Here is a 21,804-nt window from a genome sequence, read left to right on the forward strand (position 1 = left end):
ATTTAAACCTGAATAGCTGTTTCAGACAGAGTGCAAATGGGAATGAGATTAAAAAAATAACATGACAAACCAGGAAAAAAGGGCAGAATACGTTAGGCTGGTGAAGGAGAACACAAGAAAGAAAAACAGAAATGGAAAGGGGGGATTGAGCTCCAGCACTTTCTCCTGTCCCTTCTGTGTCTATATTTTGTCTCCTTAGGGTCTGCTCATCCAAACACTCCTTACAGCAGCCAGCAGTCACACACTATTTGTATTCACGTTGTTCATGTTAAAAGCAAACACGCACTGTTCTCTGAGCAATTGCTCCTGCTCCTTTCAAGTCAATGGGGGTGTTGTCATACACCCGCACCAGAAGTAGGATCCAGTCCCAAATGTCAAACAAGAGGTAGAAAAACATTTCCCCTTTCAGTGCCCCTTCGGCTGCAAGGAGCTTGACATAAATCTACAGTGACCTGCAGGGCTGGAATTCCGAATCTAACCACTCGGTAACACTATCGTCTGCCTGTCTCACGGAAGGCATGTCGTCATTGGGTTTAAACAAACAGCCGTCAAGGTCATTAGGCCAAAGAACTGACCTACCATGACAGTGAACCCAGCTGGAAGGTCTTATGTTTTGGCCTGATAAGCATGTAACTGATCTTTGTTCCAGCTCTAAATTTAACAGAACGCTGGTGGCATGACTTTGCCCGATACTCACAACAGAAGACCCCACGCATGCGCATTGGGATAGGTGATGGGGAAAGAGAGCAATGCCTTGAACATTGAGCTATAATGGTATTGTTAAAACAAAGTAGGGGAATGGAACTCTTAGAAACCTCAGGAAGCCTCTGCTAGAATGGAGACGATAACAACAAGTATAAAATACCAGCTCCCTTGGTTCATGGATCTCGCTTCAAAACGCACCACTCACTTTTCAAGGGACATCTGATTGCAAACCAGTATCCTAAGGCTGGCCTGCGGCAGGGCTGTGCAGCTCCCTTTACAGTCTCCAGGCCTGATTCTGATCTTACTCAAACCAGCGTAATCAAGAGTAACTCTCATCAAGCCAGCACTGCCACTAGAGTGATCATCTCCAGCATTTTCAGGCCCTGGGGAGAATGCAGTGGGGTGGTCCAGAGAATACTTTACACTTCCGTTCAGTGGGGGATATTTGTCTAGCTTTACTGGGGAGATAGTAGTGACAGCTGGCTTGGACTTGTTCTAGAGGGCCTGATTCACCACTGCGTCATTCCAGTTTTCCCTCGGTGTATTTCCTGTGGGGAAGGTGCCAATGGTCTGACTCAGAGTCCACCCGATCAATGGAGTTATTCTAGCATGTAAGTGCAGTAATGCAGCAGCAAACCAGGCCCTTGATATTTATTTTCTACATTAGGCCTGATTCTCTTCTTGCTTACATGGGTGTAAACCGGGAGTTACTCTGCCGAAGCCAAGGATTTATTACAAAGGTGGGAGATCACTGCTCCTTCGGGTAAGTCAGCACGCACTGCATGTTATCAAGTGATCGGCCACTAGGGCAACATTTGCTCTTCCACAAATGTAAGCACACCATGCAATTCAAAAAGAGCCCAATCAGGGGTGAAAGTAATTTACAGGACTTACCGGTACTGCCGGAGTCCAGAAGATGCATGGCTTCATCTGGAAGGGGCGTGGCCTCTCAAGATTTAAAGGCCCTGGGGCACCAGCTGTGGCTGGGAGACCCAGGGCCTTTAAATCAACCAGGGCCTCCCAGCTGCAGAGGTAGCTGGGAGGCCCCCAGAGCTCAGGGACAAATTAAAGGGCCCGGGGCTCCAGCTGCCGTGGGGAACCATGAGTTTTGTGGGGCTGGGGCAGGTATTTAAAGGGCCAAGAGCTCCTGCCACTGAGGGGAGCTCCAAGCCCTTTAAATCTTGGCCCCAGCCCAGCCACCGGAGCCACAGACGGGATTCAAAGGGCTCTGGGCTACCCGCAGTGGCGGGGAGCTCTGAGCTCTTTAAATCTCAGCTGCGGCAGGGGGTTTAAAGGTCTCTGGGCTGACCGCAGCCAGCACCCCAGAGCCCTTTAAATCCGGCCCCAGCCTGGTCGCCGGAGCCGCGGGCGGGGGGTTTAAAGGACTCTGGGCTGACCACAGCCGCGGCAGCCCAGAGCCCTTTAAATTCTGCCCCAGCCCGGCCGCTGGAGCCGCGGGGAGGGGCTTTAAAGAGCTTGGGCCTGACGCCACCGCAGCAGCCCAGAGCCCTTTAATCGGCCCCAGCCCGGCCGCCGGACGCGAGGGGGGGTTTAAAGAGCTCTGGGCTGACCGCAGCCGCGGCAGCCAGAGCCCTTTAAATCCGGCCCAGCCCGGCCGCGAGCGCGGCAGTGAAACCAGTGTAGTCCGGCACGGTGTAACTGGCTCCGCCGTCACCGTACCAGTTTGTACCGACTTACTTTCACCTCTGAGCCAATCCTGTTGGATGCCTCACTTCAGCTCCCAATTCCTACAGCACTTGATGGGATTAGGGTGCTTGACACTCCAGGATGAGTCCTTGGTTTGTGACTGCTTTCTACAAGGTATACCTCATGCTAACACCAAGACAGCAGTTGCCCTGGTACTTACGGGCATTTGCTGTTACAAAGGAGAACACAGCTGTCATAAGTAGATAGGTAAGGGTTAATTTTCTTTTACCTGCAAAGGTGAACAAAGGGGAACCAAACACCTGACCAGAGGACCAATCAGAGACTGGATTTTTTTTTAAAGTCTGGGAGGAACTGGAAACTCGGGTCTTTTTGTTTTCCTCGGCTGTGAGTAAACAAGCTTTTCCTCTAACTCATCTTCTTTCAAATATTCTACTATCAGGTGTGAGTACAAAGGAACCAAAGTAATCGCTGTGATGTGCTTTGATTTGTATTTACATGGGTGTTGATTGCTGGACTGGTTAATTGGCATCTTTTAATCAGACTGTTTATTCCTATTTTCTTATAATCCAAGAGCCTGTATTGTCATCTTAATGCAGTGATGATATTTTCTGTATTTTCTTTCTCTTTATAAAAGTTCTTTTTAAAACCTGTTGAGGTTTTCGGTTTTTCTCTGGTGAGGCTACAGGAAGGAGGGGGGAAATCTCTTTATGTTAGCTTTACTAGTTTGAAGGCATCGCCTCAGGGAGGGTGATTACCCTTTTTGTTTGCCTTCAAGGAGTTAAGTACTGCATCGCCAGGCTCACCAGGAGGAAGCGGGGAGCAGAACGAGAGACAAGGGGAACTTGTTTTCCCGTTTGAGATAGGGAGACCAGGGTCTGGGTCTGGGGTCCTCCCAGGAAAGTTGGGGAGCCAGAGAGGGGTCCCCCAAGGAATTGGAACCCAGGCTGATAGTAGCCTCAATACTATCTGGTGGCAGCGAAATAAGATCCAAGCTGGGTATAAGCTTGGGGAGGTTCACAGTAAGCACCCAGATTTTGTACGCTAAGGTCCAGATTTGGGACAGAGTTTACCACAACAGCATAGCAAGTTAAATGTGTCAGGAACCCTCTCTCCAGGTTATACACGTAATAGTCAGCAGTGAAGAAGAAAGAGCAGATCCCAGGCAGGGCAGATGGAAAGCAGTGGTTAATCACGCTCTGCTCCAGTTCATGGCACTGTGTGACATGATTACAGGGCGCTCATATCAGTGGCGTAGCCAGGTGGAGGGAATGAGCGAGCAATAGAAAACAAAAAAACAAAAAAGGCACCACCCGCTGCGGCGCTTTTACTCGCCTGGCAGCGCTCCAGGTCTTTGGCAGCGGGCCCTTCACTTGCTCCAGGTTTTTTTGGCAGCACTGAAAGTCCCGCTGCCAAAGACCCAGAGGGTCTGGAAGGCAGGAGCTGTGGGGGGCACTTTTGGGGGCCCCCGAGTGCCCAGGGGATTAGTGGGAGATGGGGAACAGCCTGTTTCGCTTCCAGGGCCGGCTCCACACACCAGCCAAGCAAGCTCGTGCTTGAGGCGGCAGATTCTAAGGGGCGGCTTCCACCCAATCCTAGGGTGGCACGGCTGCCCTATTTATTTATTTTGGCTTCGCCTCCGGGTCCGGCCGCCCTGCGCCCTGAGGTTTATTTTATTTTTTTTTTGGCTTGGGGTGGCAAAAAAGTCAGAGCCGGCCCTGTCCGCTTCCCTCGCCCCAGCCCCAGCCATGTCACTCAGGGGAGGGAGCTTGGGGGAAGGGATCCCCCACCTGCACTCACCGGCAACGGCAGAAGTGGAGCAGCCTGGCCCCAGCCAGCTCTACTTTGCCAGTTCCTAGCCGCAGCACTCCGCTTCCCGCCGCTGGTGAGTGTAGGGGAGGGGGGACCTTTTCCCAGCCCTCCCCCCCGCAAAGCAACACGGCTGGGGTAGGGGCAGGGGCATGGGAAGCAGAACGGGCTGGGGCCATGTCGCTCTGTTTCCCACCACCGGTGAGTGCAGGGGGGCGTCCTTTCCCCAACCTCCCCACACTCACCAGCAGCGGGAAGTGGAGTGATGCGCCTGGGAGAGCGGAGTGGGCTTGGGCTGGGCTGCTCCACTTCCCACCGCTGCTGGTGAGTGGCGGGGGGGAGGAGGGACCTTTCCCCAATACCGCCGCCCCAGCGACACGCCTGGGGACTGGGCAAGGGAAGCGGAGCAGGCTGGGACTGCGTTACTCCGCTTTCTACCACAGGTGAGTGCAGCAGGAGTCCTTTCCCCAACCTCCCTGCACTCACCGGTGTCAGGAAGTGGAGTGCTGCGGCTGGGAGCTGGCTGAGTGGAGTGGGCTGGGGCCACATTGCACCACTTCCCATGCTGCTGCCGGTGAGTGCCTGTGCCCCGGCCCTGGCCCCAGCCCCAGCTGCCTTCCTGGGCTCCACCGCGCCCGGCGGCTTCACCCCCTTTCTGGCCACCACACTCATGATCCTGCCCCTGCCCACAGCTCCCGAACCGAACCCTGCCCTGCCCTGCTCCCCGCGCAGCTCCGGCCCTGCACTGACCTTTCCCTGCTCTTGCCGCCGACCGCTAGGATTTAAAATCCAAGCCGCTTGCCACTAGGCACCATGGGAACGCCCCCTCCCACCCGGTTTAAAGGGACAGGCATGCCCACTGCACCGCGAGCTGACAGCTGCGAGCAAAGAGGTGCTTCCAAGGTCTCACCCCACAACGTCGTCCCCACGCGAGTGTAAAAATTAAAAAGGCGCCACCTTTGGGGAATGTGTGCAGTGGGGGAGCAGCTGTTCCCCCTGCTTCCCCCCCAGCTATGCTACTGACTCATATGTCACATACTGTACTTAAAAATCCCTTGTTCTCAACTCAGATGGGCCAGATCCTCAACTGATGTAAACTGGTGTAACTCCAGTGAAGTCAGTGGAACTCTGCTGATTTACTCCAGTGGAGGAACTGACCCAGTTGTGTCTAGTTCATTATTCAGTTCTCATTTCACGTACATACAGTTTCAGACAATGCTAAAACCTACCTTCTCGAATTCTGCTGTAGCATTGCACTGGCAGGAACTACCATGCAAAAGAACTTGTTTCCAAGAATGACCACGTAGTGCTGTGCATACAGCTCAGGACTGAAGTGCCAGTCACATCCCCAAAATAAACACTTTAGGCAAGGACAAAGTTATCTGAGAAATTTAAGGTATGTCTACACTGCAATTAACACCCCCTGGCTGGCCTATGCCAGCTGGCTCGGGGTCAGACTAAAGCGCTGTTTACTTGCCGTGTAGACTCGGGTGCTCTGGGACAGTTCTACCTCACAGGGTCCTAGAGCCCAAGCTCCAGCACAAGTCAGAATGTCTACACCACAATTGAACAGTCCCTTAACCTGAGTCAGCTGACATGGGCCAGCCACAGGGGTTTCATTGCAGTGCAGACATACCCACAGTGATGGCATACTGACCCGAATCAGATCCATTTCCTGGCTGCTTTCCATGAACGTCCAAATCTTCGGGCTTATCTCCTCCCACATCCCTCCTAGGTCCTGGAACACGCCCAGCTCCTGGAAAGTCCTGTTCACCTGCCAGTAAAGGGGAAGGATTATTCCAAAATGTCAGCATTGCAGGTCGGAGCAGCAGCAGGCCAGGTGGGCAGAGTGCAAATCTAGGCACTGCGCTCCCCAAGTTTTACTGGTAAGAGGAGGTTACTCACCTTGTGCAGTAACTGACGTTCTTCGAGATGGGTGTCCCTGTGCGTGCTCCACTTTAGAGATGTCCCTGTGGGTGCTCCACTTTAGGTGTCAGTGCGCCCCCGCGCCTTTGATCGGAGATTTTTACAGCAGTACTCCTACCGGCCACGCATGCTTAGAACCTGTCACTCACTCTGAGTATGTCACTAGAGAGCATGCGCGGCCGGTACCCTCAGTTCCTTCTCTACACTACACGGAGGCTCCCCCACTGCCCCGAAGCGCAGAGGGAGGAAGGGTGGGGTCGGTTGAGCTACCCACAGGACACCTCATCTCGAAGAACGTCATTACTGCACAAGGTGAGTAACCTCCTCTTCTTCTTCGAGAAGAATGTCCCAAATGGTGCTCCACTTCTAGGTGACGTTCAAAGCATGTACTCAAAGGAGTAGCCGGACACTTCGGGACTGGCAGAGAATGAACCGTAAACACTACTGCCGCACTGACTAAGTCAAACGTCAGAGAGGGGGCCGACGGCGAGGAGGTACACGAAGTAATGGTGGGAGCGACTCAGGTGGCCGCCCTATAACAGATTGTCTGACAAGGGTACTCTGCCGTAGGAAAAGCACTCAGAGGTTAGATACCATGATGCCAGTTGGAATGTGTCCTGAGTCAATGCCAGACTGTGCAACGTTCCCAAGGGTTGATAACTTAGACGTATGCACTCGAATCCATCTCGAAAGCTGCACACTCTGGAAGCAGAGCATCGCCATGCCTTGGAACGGTCCCCGCGATAGACCCCACAAAGAGTCCAGAGAGCCTCGGAACGGTGTTGTGTTCTGTCCAGGGATTACAAAGGTACAAGGCGCGCTAATTCACATCAGGTGTGGGTGCATCATAGGCCTCAAAGGAGTTTGCGTGTGGTTCGGTTAATAAAAAGAAGCAAAGTGCGCGTAAAGTATTGTTCATTGCGGTGAAAAGGAGCATAACTTGGAAAGAAAATTTTTGGAGTGTAAACGCAGAACAACTCGGTCCTTGCAGAAGCGGGCACTGGTGGAATCCGCTGCTATCAATCGCCGACCCGCTGGCTGAGGTACAGGCCACCAACAATAAGAAGGGCTCTGGGGTCACTGAGAGCGTGCCAAAAGGAGCAGGTGCCTAATGGCGTAAAGGGTTGTGGATGGAGGTAAAGCAGGACAATACTGAAGTGAAGGGAGTGCCATGAGGGGTAGGTGCTTGACATCCGAATATAGGGTTTGACGCGGTCCTCCACTGAAAGCGCGAGTGAATGGGATGAGTGCGGGGTCGGCTTAATGTCGGGTATAGGATTAGAGGAGCCGCGCACGCTGCCTGGCTGGCTACCGAGGCCATAGCGTTATGTGGCAGTGTCTGAGTAGGAGAACCAAGCACGCTGCTGCGCCGGCACTCGGTGCCGCCGAAGACACTTCTGCATTTGCCTTTTCACTTGCCAGCGTGTGGCTCTTTTATTGCCCCTGCAGCCGGCTTGGTGCCCAGGAGGATGCGCTGCCGGCCACTCCGCGGCTGTTTCGCACTGGCTGAGGAGGAGCACGCGCTGGCACCAAGCTGGCACATTTGCAGGTGCCGCCATGGGGAGGGCTGCAACTGCTGGCAGCTGTCGCCATGCAGGTGCCAAGGGGACAGAGGACAAGGACCTTCTAAACAGGGAGGGTACCGGGTCCCTGCCTTCAGTGTCATCTGGTGAGAGACGGGCTGAGCAATCAGAAAGAGAGCTGACGTTACGCGTGCGCATTCTGGTTGTGTCAGTCAGCCGAGGGTAGGATCCTTGTCGGAGGAGACCCCCTACCCGTTGTAAAGAGTCTTCCTGTGGACTGTTCGCTTTCTTGCCCTGCGCGCCAGGGGAGGGGAAGAGCAAGGCGCCCACTCAGTTTCTGATCTGGCTGGGGCATCGTTGGGAGTGGGTTGACCTGTCCCTCTCGAAATGCATCTGCTTGGCTCGTCGGAGTATGTGCTCTCATCACGCCTGGGATGTAAATCAGCTGTTATGCTGGATGTTTGGTTTGCGAAAGCACCTGTAAACTTCCAGAGTTCAACGGTTTCTCGTGAACAAAGAGAGTGGAAACCGAGGCCCCCTCCGTTGCTTCATTGAGTACGAACATGCAGCAATGCTGTCTGGTTATTCCATGGCTGTTTAGCATCCAGGCTGAATTCTTGATATATGTGGAGGCAAGCTACGCAAGCATGCCGATAGCACGAGTTCTAGAACGTTTGATGATATAGGGAGGTCTTGGGAGTGAGATCATAGGCCCGTGTACTAGTGGTCGGAGAGATATGGGCCCCAGCCAGCCGGGAGATGCGCCGTTTCATCATCAGCAGTTGGTGGGAGTCTGGGAGAAGGGACTCCAGAACAGAGGTTGCAGGGACTGTCCACCGTATGACAAGAGTGCGACTACTGTTAAGGTATGGTCACATGATTGTTTATTGAGGTGCATGTTTGGTTTGCTTAAACCTGGCCAGCCAAGCTTGCGAAGCACCTCATGTGGAGACATGCATGTCTGGACCACGAAGGCACGAGCCATGTGCTCCATAGTTGGAGGGCAGTCTCGCGGCGACCAAGAGCTGCTGTGAAGCTTGCAGCCAGCGAGTTTGACAGTATTGACACGGTCGGTGAAGGATGTCCGGCGCGGTTCTGGAGTCGAGGCTGTGCTTCTATAATTCGCAGCCTGGTGCGTTCGGTTAGGTACTTAATGGTGGATTTGTTCCTCATTTAGTTGCAGCCCAGGATGGTGGAATAGCCACTCGAGAAATGATGCATGCCCAGTCCAGCGAAACTATATTTACCCTTGTTTCCTGAGGTAGGCTCACGACTACCGGTAGATTAAGACAAACTCGAGGGCCGTGGAAAGGGCCAAATGTAGAACTTCCTGTATTATAGTGTCCCAATCGGCGTCGAGCAAAAGGTTTAAAACGGAGATAAACGTTGGATATGACTGTGAAAAGTAGGCGGTCTTGTTAGGTTCGAGGGCTGACCAAACCCAATCGCGCCTGCTTGCAGGGCTGGAAATATGGGTGGTGGGCCAACATTTTGAACATTTGTGTCTGACGAAATTGTTGAGTCTTGCTGAGGTCCAAAGGATCCTCGGCCGGCGCATCCTCCGTCGCTTTCTTCTGTGTTAGGAAAAGGGGAAACAAGAACCTTCCCGCTGTGTAGGCATTTGGCCACACCGAGCGAACTAGCACCCAGGGAATGAAGAGTGTTATCTACTTCCTTGCTGGAGTGTGGCTTCGTGAAAAGGTTGTCCCTGAAGAGGGAACGGGGAGCGGTGGAGGTGGGTGGAGGGTAAGGAGAGGAAGGGGATGGAATACCCGTTGTGATGAACCTCTAGAACCCACCTTCTCGGTAGGTAATCACTCTGCCATTGATGTAAAAATGGCTGAGTAGACCATGTCCAAAGACAATGGTGAGCAGTAACATGCCTCGAAAAAAGGAGAGACATTTTCGAGACCAATCTGACAACAGGTTCAATTTGTGAATATATTTTGAGGAAGTTGGGTATCCGCGCGGAAAAACTGGGGCGACGCCGCTTGTATACTGGACCTCTGGCGTTGGCATGTCTTTTGTTGCCTTGAGCTTCACCGCGAAATGCTTGAGTAAGTCATGAGAGGGGTAGCGTGGAACGATTGTGTAAGGTTGATATCTGTACTGTCCGCTCTGTTTTGTAGGTCTGGATACCTAACGGCGAGAAGGTGCCCTTGAGGTCCTTCATTGAGTGCCGAGCACCTCCATTAGTGGTGAAAGGCAAAGAGTTTTATCACTCATCAAACAGGAGATCCTCTATTGTCGCTCTGAAACTCTCGTCTGGGAGAGAGAGAGAGAGTGAAAAGCCCCCCAGAGACTACGCGCATGACGCGCCGCTGTAGCGGAGTGGACGACTTGGCAAGTATTGCATTGAACTCGCAAGAGCTCTTGAACGGAGCCGTGCATCCGGATGATGATTTGGCCCTCGAACTAAAGCTGCTAAATCTGGTGTTGCTTGTTGTCTGGCGCAATGTTTCACAAAAGTTGCATGTAACTTATTATAGTTTTTAATTGGTGGTACTTTGCTAAATCGCGGTATAAATTGGCAATTTCGAAATTGCCATGTTGAAGAGGCAATACCTTACAACCCAGCAGGTCTAATAGTGTTGCCCCTCCCATCTGCGTTGGTTGGGGTACGGCGGACAATCCACACTGTTTGTTTTCATCATGATTGGCTGCGGTCCACTACAAAGAGTTTGGCGCCCAGATGTGAGAAAAGGAATTCAGAGCTCTTCGAGGGAATGAATATTTCCGTCCGCCCCTGTTTCGCAGGTAGGCACCCCTAGGCGTTGTGGCTGCGAGGTCTGCCATGATCTAGCCAGGTCCCATGAAGGGGCTGCAGTAAAGATTGGTAAGGCCCAGTCGTGGATCGACGAAGATGGCCTTGCAGGAATCTGTTAGCGTACAATGTTGGTTGGTCAGGTACTCTCCCAATATGATCTCAGCTCATTGGCAAACCCTTTTGACGAGAGACTCTTGGAGTTTGAAAAATCATGCTGATTGGCAGGGGGAGGGGAAGAATGACGCCTCCTCTAGCTGGTAGTCAGTTGGTACGTAAGGTAAATACTGGGTCCAGGACATTCACATAGCCTGACGGGTGGCAGCGGTGCCCTGCGCAAGCTGCGTCATATGGATTTTGGACATTCGAGCGTAGCCATGAAGTAAGTGGCCGTGACGTGCTGCCCCCGAGGGAAAGATGGCCAGCACAGAGCCCAATATGCCATGGTGGTGAAAAGGCATAGCAGGTGGCCATCCCGGGTGGAACGACCCCAGGAGGTGGGATCCTGAGGTTGGACGACGTGATGTCTACAGGTGGAGGCTGGGTCAGCTGGCGTCGCTCAGACTGCCCAGCTCCAGGGGGCGTTTCGTCCTCCTGTCCTGGCGGGCAGAAGACCCGTTGTTTGCCCTGGCCTCGCCTCCTCCTCCCGCCGCACGAGAGCGCTTCGCTCGCCTTGCTTGCGTGACGGCCTTTGCATCAGTCTAGAAGTTGGGAATGAGCTGTGCTGAAATGTACCACGGCGAGGGCAGAGAGCTCAGTACTAGGGGTGGGGGGAGTATGGCAGATGTGGCAAAATTGGTTGGTGGATTCTGGGGGCAACGAGAGATGCCAGGAAGATGACGTGTGGACATAAGAGTGCACCTGACAGTAGCCAGCGTGGTGGAAGAGGCTACGCCACGGGGGAGGTTGTGTGGCCATTCTAAGTCTTCTAGGGTGGGTAGACGATCGGCTAGTGAGAGAAAAAAAGGGCGAAGGGTTGGGCTGGGTCAGGAAGTGACCAATTTCAGGGTAACTGAAATGAAGGAACGGTCCTGGATTTTTATTTAGCCAACATCTGCTGTTGATGTATGCCAAACAGTGCAGAGCATCAAGCCCAGGAATATTCCAGATATACCACAAGAAAGACAGGCGGGTTAGCCCAGTAACCAGAGGAACCCAGCTCGGTAAAACACTCAGGGGGCGAAACTGACAGCTGGTAAGGAAACTGATGAGCTGACAGGAGAAGGTTACCAGTTGAAGTTTCCTCTTGATGGAGTGTTCTGCTTTTAGCCATGTCTATAAGGTTTTGTTTTTTTTGAAGGATTAGAGCCTAGGGTCTCTGGAGGCAGAGTCGCAAGCCAGGGTCTGATGGCAGACTGCAGGATTTTTGAAAGAAGAAAGAAGGATTTTAACTTAACTCCCTGTCTTTTTTTTCCTGCTTTAGAATAGAGGTTAACTTAGCTGCAGTGAGGGCATTTTGGGAATATGTATCTCCCCCAGCATTGTTATACACTTAGAGTAGCCATCAGCACAAAGGATAGGAATCCTTAACAAGAGGAAGCAGCCGCTTAAAGCCGTGGAGCAGGCATATGTTGAAGCGGCTGACAGGACACAGAATTTTTTTTTTTTTTTTTTTTTTAAACTAGTAGTGAAGCAAAAGTAGGTATAACACTAACAAGAGCTAAGTAAACAGGAGAAAAAAACTGCTAACTACAGGTATTTTTAGATGAGGAAAGAAATATCTAAAGAAGTCTGCGAGCTACCGTCTCAAGCCATGGGGTGGAGAGAGAGGACACTGAGGGTACCGGGCCAGCATGCTCTCTAGTGACATACTTAAAGTGAGTGACAGGTTCTAAGCATGCGTGGCCGGTAGGAGTACTGCTGTAAAAATCTCCGATTAAAGGCGCAGGGGCGCACCGACACCTAAAGTGGAGCACCCACAGGGACATCTCTAAAGTGGAGCACCCACAGGGACATCTCTCGAAGAAGAACATGGTAGCTACAGTAAGGAGAAAAATCACATGTTTTTGAAAATAAAAATATCACAAGCCAGTACATTTGTGTGGCCAGGATCTCCATACCTTTGTAGGCCACTTTAAAGGGCTGAATTATGTCTGTCTCTTTCATGAGTGTGCACAGGGAGCAGAGTAGAAAAAGCCTGCCCCCCACCCCGTTTCATGTCAGAGTTATTCAGGAAAGCACTAGGACTGCTGCTTCCCAGTGCTCCCAGAAGTGAGTGTCTCCCCAAAGGAGGTGGGAAGGAGATGCAGCCTGGGTATCCCCCAGCCACCCCTCCTGTCTTCCAGCCCTCTTTTCTCTGTCAGGCTTCAGCAGAGAACATAGATAGGCTGTGGACTACAGGACAATCACCTTTATACTTGAGGGGTGTTCCCTGAGCCGGTTACACCAGCAGTAGGGCCAAATTAAACCATCTCCGTAGAACAAAGCTGTGAACTGCATGGATGGGTCTGGCCCTGTCTCTTCTGTGCTGCTTATATAGGGGACAAGGTTCCATAGCCTACCTCAGTCATGACCCTCCTCGTGACTGGGGTGTCAGGAGTGTACAGGATCTTCCCAATGAGCAAAGGCTTCAGAGCCCTCCAAATAATTCGGGAAAGCGGACTGGACTCAAGACTCTTCAGCAGCTCATTGCAGTAGGGTGCTAAACAGGGAGAGAACATGCATGGTATTGAACAGCCTCAAAGACACTTACTCATGGGGAAGTGTGTCACACGTGTGCATTTTAAAAACAGAAATATCTGAGCAGAGAGGGTTGGAGTTAAAAAGAAACCACCCTGAGCTGCACAGCTTGACCAGAAACCCAATGCCTCTCACTGGATCTGGAGCTCTGAAAGTCACAAAGCAGCATCTGCACAGCATCCGCCGTGAAAACCAGGCCCCCATGCAAAGCAAGCACTGCTCACTGATTACAAAGCACAGTTCAATCCCAAAGAGCACATCAAAGGCCCAATTTTCAAAGGGTCAGTAGCCAGATCTGCAGCAGAGCTCAGCACCTCATGTGCACCCTGAGGGCAGAGCACTTTGCAAATCCAATCATGGTAGCACGCCCAAGGTCCAACCCAAAGCCTAGATTAGTCAGTCGGAGCCTTCAGTGGGCTCTGGGTCAGGTCCTTACACTGCCATTATAAGAACATCTCACATCATATGGAACGGAGTGCTAGCCTATCATGGAGTACATGGGCATGTAAATACACACATGCCATGAGTCATTATCTGGCAACCTGTCACCCTGTGGGACAGTCAAGAGGAAGTGGAGGCCTCTAACAATTCACACACTCGTAACATGAATAGGCACGTTGCCCAGGACCGGGTCTCACTTACTTGTAGAATTATCATAGAAATTAGCTGCATCCTCCTCAGTGCTGTTGCCTCCAAACAGGGCTTTGTAGTTGTTGTCCTCATACCAGTTGAGAGATTTGATTTTCAACCCTCCCCCCTCCGGATGGCCACACACAATCCGTGACACCGCCTGGTAGATCTGAGTAGAGGAGCTTGTGGAGTTCACATTGGTCAGAAACATCACCTCCTGCCTCATGTCACTCCAGCTCTTCATGCTCACCAGCTGCAATGCACGGAGACAAAGTGCTTGCTTATTTCACTTGCATGAAGCAGGTATTTTGATATCAAAGCATTTGTCTCCACAAACACCTGATCTAATTTAATAAACCAGCTATGTGAACCAGACCTTGGAAAAGCAAAAGGGTATGATCAGTGGGGGAACCTTGCACTCAGGAAACGTCCCATGTACGCAGGGTGGTGTGGGGGCTGGCTTCTGTTGTGCCAGCTCCTTTATTCTGCGTTTTTCAATGACATCACAGAGAAAATCCTTAGCCCCTGCCCTCCTGTGAATTCCACTCCTTCTCATGGCCGCCCCCATTCCCATTCCAGCAGGGTCCCCTCACTCGGGCAACAGAATGGGAGTGCAGGGGAGTGAGCCGGCAGGAGAGGCAGGGAATAAACTGATAAGAACAGACACTACGCATTGATCTTAGCTCCACAGAGCCGAGAAGCGTAATAAACAGTGAGTCAAACTAATCAGATGCAGCTTTGCAAGATTCAGAGGCTGAGATATGGGACCCAATTCTCTACTGGTGTAAACTGGCATAGCTTCACTGAAGTCAATGGGCTTGTGCCGATTTACACTGGTAGAGAATTTGGCCCATGAGATCAGCTATCACATTCCTCCCACCCTCCCTTTATCAATGGCATTCCCAGAAAATCCTTAGATGGTTATGAGGCAAGTCCAGCTGTAGCTAAACTTCAGGGTCACAACAGGCATCTTCACTGCCTCCGCAACCATTAAAACCAGCCACACATTACAAGGCACCTCCTTTGGCATCTTCCCTAACACAAGGTGCAGGGGCATTAACACTACAGATTGGCTAGGAAGAGGTTAGCCTCCACCAGAAGCAATCTCCGTCACTCTGACATTAGCATCCGTGTCCACTCACTTACGAAGTGATGTGAATAAAAACACCACAGGACCGGACTACGACACTACAGTAACATCCTGTGCATTAAGAGAGAAGGCCAGATACCCAGAGTGTGTAAAATGGCACGTATCCACTGTTGTCCATTTATACCAGCTCACAACCTAGCTTGTAATGCTTCAGACATTATTTTCAGAGCTGCAGTCCCCACTGACTTCAACTGGAGCTGGGCACGATGGACACTTTGGAAAATATCAGGCCACCTTAACCAGAGGTGTCGCTATATTTGCCACCTATCGTAACAACGATGACACACGTTAGTATTGGAGAGCCGCACTGCTTCCCTAGCAGCGTGTAGAAGGGCTTTCTGAAACCTCTCAGTAAGAAACTAAATTACACAGTAGCAAGACGTGTTGTTCCCAGGATATGAGAGACACAAGGTAGGTGAGATAATATCTTTTACTGGACCAGCGTCTGCTGGTCCAAGAGACGAGCTTTTGACTTACACAGAGGAGACTGATGAAGAGCTCTGTGTAGATCAAAGGCTCATCTCTTTCACCAACAGACATTGGTCCAATAAAAGATATTGCCTCACCCGCCTTGTCTCTGTAACAGCTAAAAGGCACTAACCACAGTATTGCTACCAAAATGACCCCTAGCCCCACCCCCAGACCTATAAACCTGCAGCTGCTCACATGTTCTGCATTGCTAGCCAGGATGCTACCCTGGTACCTGCATGGTCAGGTCCATTTGAAATCTGAACCAATAAGCTCCAGAGTCCAAGTCCCCAAATAGGGCAGAAGCGCTGAACAAAGTAATCAAGGCCTTTCTGTATAGTGACTGGCCTTTTAAGGCAATGGTTCTATCTGATCATCTTGTTCCCTTCTTCCCTCCCCCTTCTCTTAATCTATACTGCACACTCCACTGCTTCACAAAGCTTTGATACAAACACAAAGGCCAGAAGTGGTGAAACCTGGAGATCCTGAAAAGCCTAGGCACCTGCAAGGAAAGAGGGTTCACCCCAGGGAGCTGGGCTCTCAAGACAGCTAATCAGCCTCTCCCTCTCCACTGGATCCACAGTTCCTTCCTGAGCTCTAAGGGATCCTCTGGGCCCTGAGTGGGGCATTTCTAGGCTTGGAAGAATCAGATTTGTATCGGTAAATATCGATTTCTCTGTATCCACGCAAACCGACAAAAATATTTCCATCGTTAATAATCAAAATTTACAGACAGACAAAGTAGAGAAAATGCTGCTTAAAAACTTCTTAGACTCAAAATGCAGTAATTTAGACTCTTGAATTGGACTTGTTACAAATGGACTAGTGAATGAAGAGTAAACAGGTATGGTTTGTTTATTAAAGGATATCATGTATATTTTGACATGTGATGTTGACAATCTGTGAATCATAGAATCACAGAGTATCAGGGTTGGAAGGGACCTCAGGAGGAATCTAGTCCAACCCCCTGCTCAAAGCAGGACCAGTTCCCAACTAAATCATCCCAGACAGGGCTTTGTCAAGCCTGCCCTTAAAAACCTCTAAGAAAGGAGATTCCACCACCTCCCTAGGGAACTCATTCCAGTGCTTCACCACCCTCCTAGTGAAAAAGTTTTTCCTAATATCCAACTTAAAAACCTCCCCCACTGCAACTTGAGACCATTACTCCTTGTTCTGTCATCTGTACCACTGAGAACAGTCTAGATCCATCCTCTTTGGAACCCCCTTTCAAGTAGTTGAAAGCAGCTATCAATCCCCCTCATTCTTCTCTTCTGCAGACTAATACAGCCCAGTTTCCCAGCCCTCCTCGTAGGTCATGTGCCCAGCCCCCTAATCATTTTTGTTCCCTCGCTGGACTCTTTCCAATTTTTCCACATCCTTCTTGTAGTTGGGGCCTGAAACTGGACACAGTACTCCAGATGAGCCTCACCAGTGCAAATAGAGGGAATGATCATGTCCCTCCATTGCTGGCAATACCCCTACTGTATACAGCCTAAAATGCTGTTAGCCTTCTTGGCAACAAGGGCACACTGTTGACTCATATCCAGCTTCTCATCCACTGTAAGCCCTAGGTCCTTTTCTGCAGAACTGCTGCCTAGCGACTCGGTCCCTAGTCTGTAGCAGTGCATGGGATTCTTCCATCCGAAGTGCAGGACTCTGCGCTTGTTCTTATTGAACCTCATCAGGTTCTATGTTAACAGTTTAACCTTTAGATTTTTGAATCACAACGTCTACTGTTGTTGGAGAATTGTCTGGCCCTTGCCCCTCAATTTCCCACAGTTGTGAACATTTAAATTGATAAAAATCTAAAAAAATGCTTTAAAAACACTGATATTATCCATCAAAGTAATAAAGAAATAAAAATCCAGTTCTGCCAAGCCTAAGTATAACACAGAAGCACATGGGAATGGCTGCACAGGGGGTTCCAAGAGCAGGAGGGAAAGGAAATATGCCTCCGAGCTGTTGCAATTCTGTGACCCACTCTTCCACAACTTCTCTTGGCTTTTGCTCCCGTCAATTAGCAGAAGTGGAATGGATGCATCCTGCCCAAAGTCAGCACCCAGAATACCAGGCATGTTTTAGCTAGACATGACACTGGTGTCTTTCTTGTTCCATATATTTGTAATATAACACACAACAGCCATCCCTTAATGAGATTCACACAAGAATGCTAAGGGAGATTTTAACATTACAGATACTTCCTGGGCCATGGTCCATCACTTTATTTCCATGGACAGTCACACAAAGTCAATCAGAGTGTAGGTGGCCTGCTAGTTTTGATGTACTGTGCCACTTGATTTTGACACAGTCAAAAATGACAAAGCCCTGGACCAGAGGTTACACCACTGAAGTCGGTGGAGTTATGCTGGGGATGAGCTTGGCCCATTGAGTTTATTCCCAGAATTGTGGATGTTTTAGACATGTTCCAATGACATGGCAAAAATTCAGCTGATTCTGATCAAGAGCCACTCCCATGTCACATACAAGAAATCTATTTTTAGAAAAATATACACCTTCACATTGATATGATGGGAGACAGATGAGACAAGCAAAGCCTTGGGGTTTATTCCATATGTGCCTAGTGTTAATGCCTCAGGCATATTTTAAATTTCTCCACTGCCCGTTTGTTGTCTTGGTCTGCATCCCACCCCACCACATCTGGTGTCATGCTCAACGCAGCTTGGGGGAAGCAGATACCACGTGATACAATGGAAATAGGAGCACCGCCAGCTTTTTTGGTGCCGTAGGTGGCAGAAGGTCCCGCCCCCGAAATACCGACAACGACTGGGGCGGCCAAAGATCCGGCCGCTGCAGTTGCCGCCCCCCAAACATTAGGGCCCTAGGTGACCGCCTAGGTTGCCCAATGGGTTGCGCCAGCCTTGAAAGAAAACAACCTTAGGTATACATCAGTAATTTTAGGTTTCAATATTGCTAACTTTAATTTTGCTCTGGTTGACTCTTAAAAATAAGAATTGGACATATATGGCCAAGATTCTCAAAAGAGACTTGTGATTTTCAGTGCCCAACTCAAAGGCCTCATCTACACTGGAAAATTCACCCATTCCACTAAGCTAAAACAGGATGATCCTCTCCCCCCACACCCCTAATGTGGACACAGGTATATCCACATAAAGGTGTTTTATACCTGTATAGCTGTTCTCATAGGCAAAGGAGAACAACTATATACCAGTATAACTGTATTCGCAATAGGGCTTTTACCATTATAACTATATTGGTTAAAAAACAAAATCACTCCCCTAACTGACAGTTATACCTGGTCAACTTCCAACCTTCGGCTAAGAGTTAGGCCAGGCCTAAACTACAAAATTTACCAGCCTCCACTACTGTATGTTGAGTCAAGGGTGTAATGAGGTGAGATCTGTGACAGATAGAAGACTATAGTGTAGATGCAGCTATACCTGCAAAACTGTGCTTTTCCCATTATAGCTTGTTTTGCTCTGGGTGGCTGGAATAAGCTATACTGACAAAAGCACAGCTTTGCCTGCGTGAGTTATGTCCACACTAGGAGCTCTTTGCCAACGTAGCATAATGGTGTAGTTATAGCGGTTAAGCCCAGTGTAGACCTGACCTTAGAGAAGGGCCTGATTTTCTGAAAGTTCTGGGCACCCATTGTACGGTGACCAGAGAGCAGATGTGAAAAATCGGGATGGAGGTGGGGGGTAATAGGAGCCTATATAAGAAAAAGACCCCAAAATTGGGACTATCCCTGTAAAATCGGGAACTCTGGTCACCATAACCCATTGTCTGAAATCAGACCATTTTGGCTCGAGCTGGACATCCAAAGACCACTAGTCACTTCTGACTAACTTGGCCATACACATACACAGGGGTATATCGATCTAGCAGTCTGGGATGACTCACTGATCGGTAAAGAGAGAGATTAGATGGATAAAACAGACAGACTAGATTCGGCCGAGTAGTAATGCTGGCAGTTTGAGTCTCATTTACTCTACTCTTATAGCTCCTTGTAGTTTGTATTTCCTTTCTACATGTCTCCTGTCTCTTATTTCTGACAAAACCGCAGTGAGTAAACTACAGAACACTGGAGAGCGAAACGACTCCCCTCACTGGCCTGGGGACATACAGAAAACAAACCCTGATGGTCACAAACTCTGCATCTCAATATGCCACTGCTCAAGCAGAGTAAACAACAGGCCTCTGTTAAGCACTGGAGATGCCTGAAGGCATAACAGGTAACAAGCTGGCTGCCGTGTATCACCTATCATTAAGATTTCAGATGCATATGGCTAGCTGACTACTCCACTGTATTCAACATTGAAGGCTACATTATGATAGCAGTAAAGGATGGTTCTAAGCTCACGAAACCCGCAGTGCATATCCCACATCGCAAAGCAGGATCTCATTGAAAAGCTTTTACTGAAAGCAACACAAGCAGGGAGATGTGGCTTTCTGCAGCTCATTCTCAGTTCTTTCATTCGCACTGAGAGAAATAAGCAGTCACTCCACTGAAGGTAATGTGTGCAAAATGAACCACTGCATCTGTGCAAAATGAACCACAATCAGCTAAAGCAGGAAATGGGAGAGAGGGGGAATGAACATGTATTTAAGAGCTGGACTGAAAACTCAAATGGCAAGTCTCAGCCTGATGTAAGTGCAGAAAACAGGCTTCATAGGGGAACATGACTGAGAATGCAGAAAACAGGCTTCATAGGGGAACATGACTGAGAAACCTGACATAGGGGCTAGGGCACTGGACTGAGGCTTCAGTTCCCAGCCCTGTCACTGATCTTCTGGGTGACCTTGGGCAAGTCACTTCACCTCTGTGCCTCAGTTTCCCCTTCTACCTTATATGTCTGTTTAGACTGCAAGCTTTTTGTGAAAAGAACTGTCTCTTACTATATATATATAAAATACCTGATCTCAGATGGGGCCTATAGGGTATGTTTAACACTGCAACACATCTGTGGCTGGCCCACGTCCACTGACATGGGCTTGGGGGCTATAAAATTTTGATGTAGATGTCCAGGTTCAGGCTGGAGCCTGGGTTTTGGGACACAACAAGTTGGGAGGGATCCAGAGCCTCGGCTCTAAACAGCTACACCATAATTTTATAGACCCACAGTGTGAGCCCCACAAGCTCCGGTCAGCTGACACAGGCCAGCTGCAGGTGTTTAACTGCAATGTAGACATACCCTTAGATGCCATCATAATACAAATAAATAATAATTCAATCTAACAGACCCTGTCACTAATGAACAAAAATCATTTGTGCAAGCAGCTTTGTTCAGTCTTTAGGACTGTGCAAAGCACTTTAGAAATTTAAAACAGTAGCCATGTGAGGAGTTATGTCGATTTATAACTGCTGAGGATCTGGCCCAGGCATATTTTTCAGAATACTGGGCTTGTTCTCCACTGCAGCCTGGGAGCCTCTCACCAACAGGTTCAGGCTAGGAAAGATTCAGCATGTAGGCTGAATTGGAAACTTGTCCAAAGATTGAGATTGGGATGTTCAGAGCCAGGGATCTAGTTCAGTCCCTTTCCTAATTAAAACCCTTTGCCAGAAAGACTAGGGGATGTGGTGCAAATAATAGTTTTCTCCTTTCCCCAATGCCTGCTGCTAGATCAACAAGGGAATGAATCCTCCTTCCCCAATTGTCACACAGCAGTCAGCACCCCAAAGAATGAAATGTAACTTTCAGTCAAGCAGTCTGAGAGGCTAATGCGACAGGCCAGGCGCTGCAGAGGAAAGGCTCCCTTTGTGTGCACTGGAATAGAGGGAAAGAAAGGTACGCCTACCCAGGAGAGCTGTCAAGCAACAGGCACGTTACTCAGGGAGTTTTCAGCCACATCAGCAAAGAGAATATCACATGGTTTCAATTATTTTTACCCCCAGGCAATAAAAATAAAGAGGCCTGAGTGCTGTAACAGGAAACAGCTGTAACCAGCCCCCGAAGCCAGGCTCTTAGGAGAACCTCTTCTGCTAACGGCTACAGCTTTGCCTTGATTCCAAACGGACGCTGATCTTGTTCGTCTCGTCATAAATGGGAATTGCTGCAGGTCCTAGGATTCAGCAGGGAACATGTCCAAGGAAGAGTTGGTGGGCATGTGCCAGCTTCTAACACCCTCCCCTCTATGGAAGCAGAGTGCTCAGTAACCTGAGGTGACCTCGGCTTTCTCAGGCTCTAAGAGATTACTCCAGTTCATGGCTACAGGGTAATGGGGAGGAGGGGGATGGTATTGTTTAGCTTAAATGGCAACTTCTCCAAGAGAGAAAACACATGTTAGAATAACAGACCGTCACAGTTAGCACAATCTGAGCTAAAGTAAGACAGCTCACTTCTTATTGCTATTTATATTCTCAGAGGGCCAGCAGCCCCAGTCCTGGAGCAGGGCCCCACTGTGCTGTGCCGTACGAACACAGAACAAAGGCAATCCCTGCTCCAAGGAGCTAGCTCTAAAAATATAGCTGGGGGCTGGTCCAGCACTAAGCACTTAGGGCTGAT

General features: G+C 49.8%; 1 protein-coding gene across 5 annotated transcripts in view; it reads right to left on the reverse strand.

Annotated features, from left to right (window-relative positions):
* ABCA1 (ATP binding cassette subfamily A member 1) overlaps positions 1 to 21,804 on the reverse strand; it is a 165,132-nt gene that overhangs the window by 50,021 nt on the left and 93,307 nt on the right. For all 5 annotated transcript variants that reach the window (XM_032773278.2, XM_032773279.2, XM_032773276.2 and 2 more), the window contains 3 exons: positions 13,714 to 13,954; positions 12,894 to 13,033; positions 5,837 to 5,953 (listed from right to left, as the gene is read on the reverse strand). In XM_032773278.2, the coding sequence (XP_032629169.1) occupies positions 5,837 to 5,953; positions 12,894 to 13,033; positions 13,714 to 13,954 (498 nt within the window). The remainder of the gene's footprint in view (positions 1 to 5,836; positions 5,954 to 12,893; positions 13,034 to 13,713; positions 13,955 to 21,804) is intronic.

The sequence above is a fragment of the Chelonoidis abingdonii genome, chromosome 6, assembly GCF_003597395.2.
Source record: "Chelonoidis abingdonii isolate Lonesome George chromosome 6, CheloAbing_2.0, whole genome shotgun sequence".
In the NCBI taxonomy this organism is placed as follows: Eukaryota; Metazoa; Chordata; order Testudines; family Testudinidae; genus Chelonoidis; species Chelonoidis abingdonii.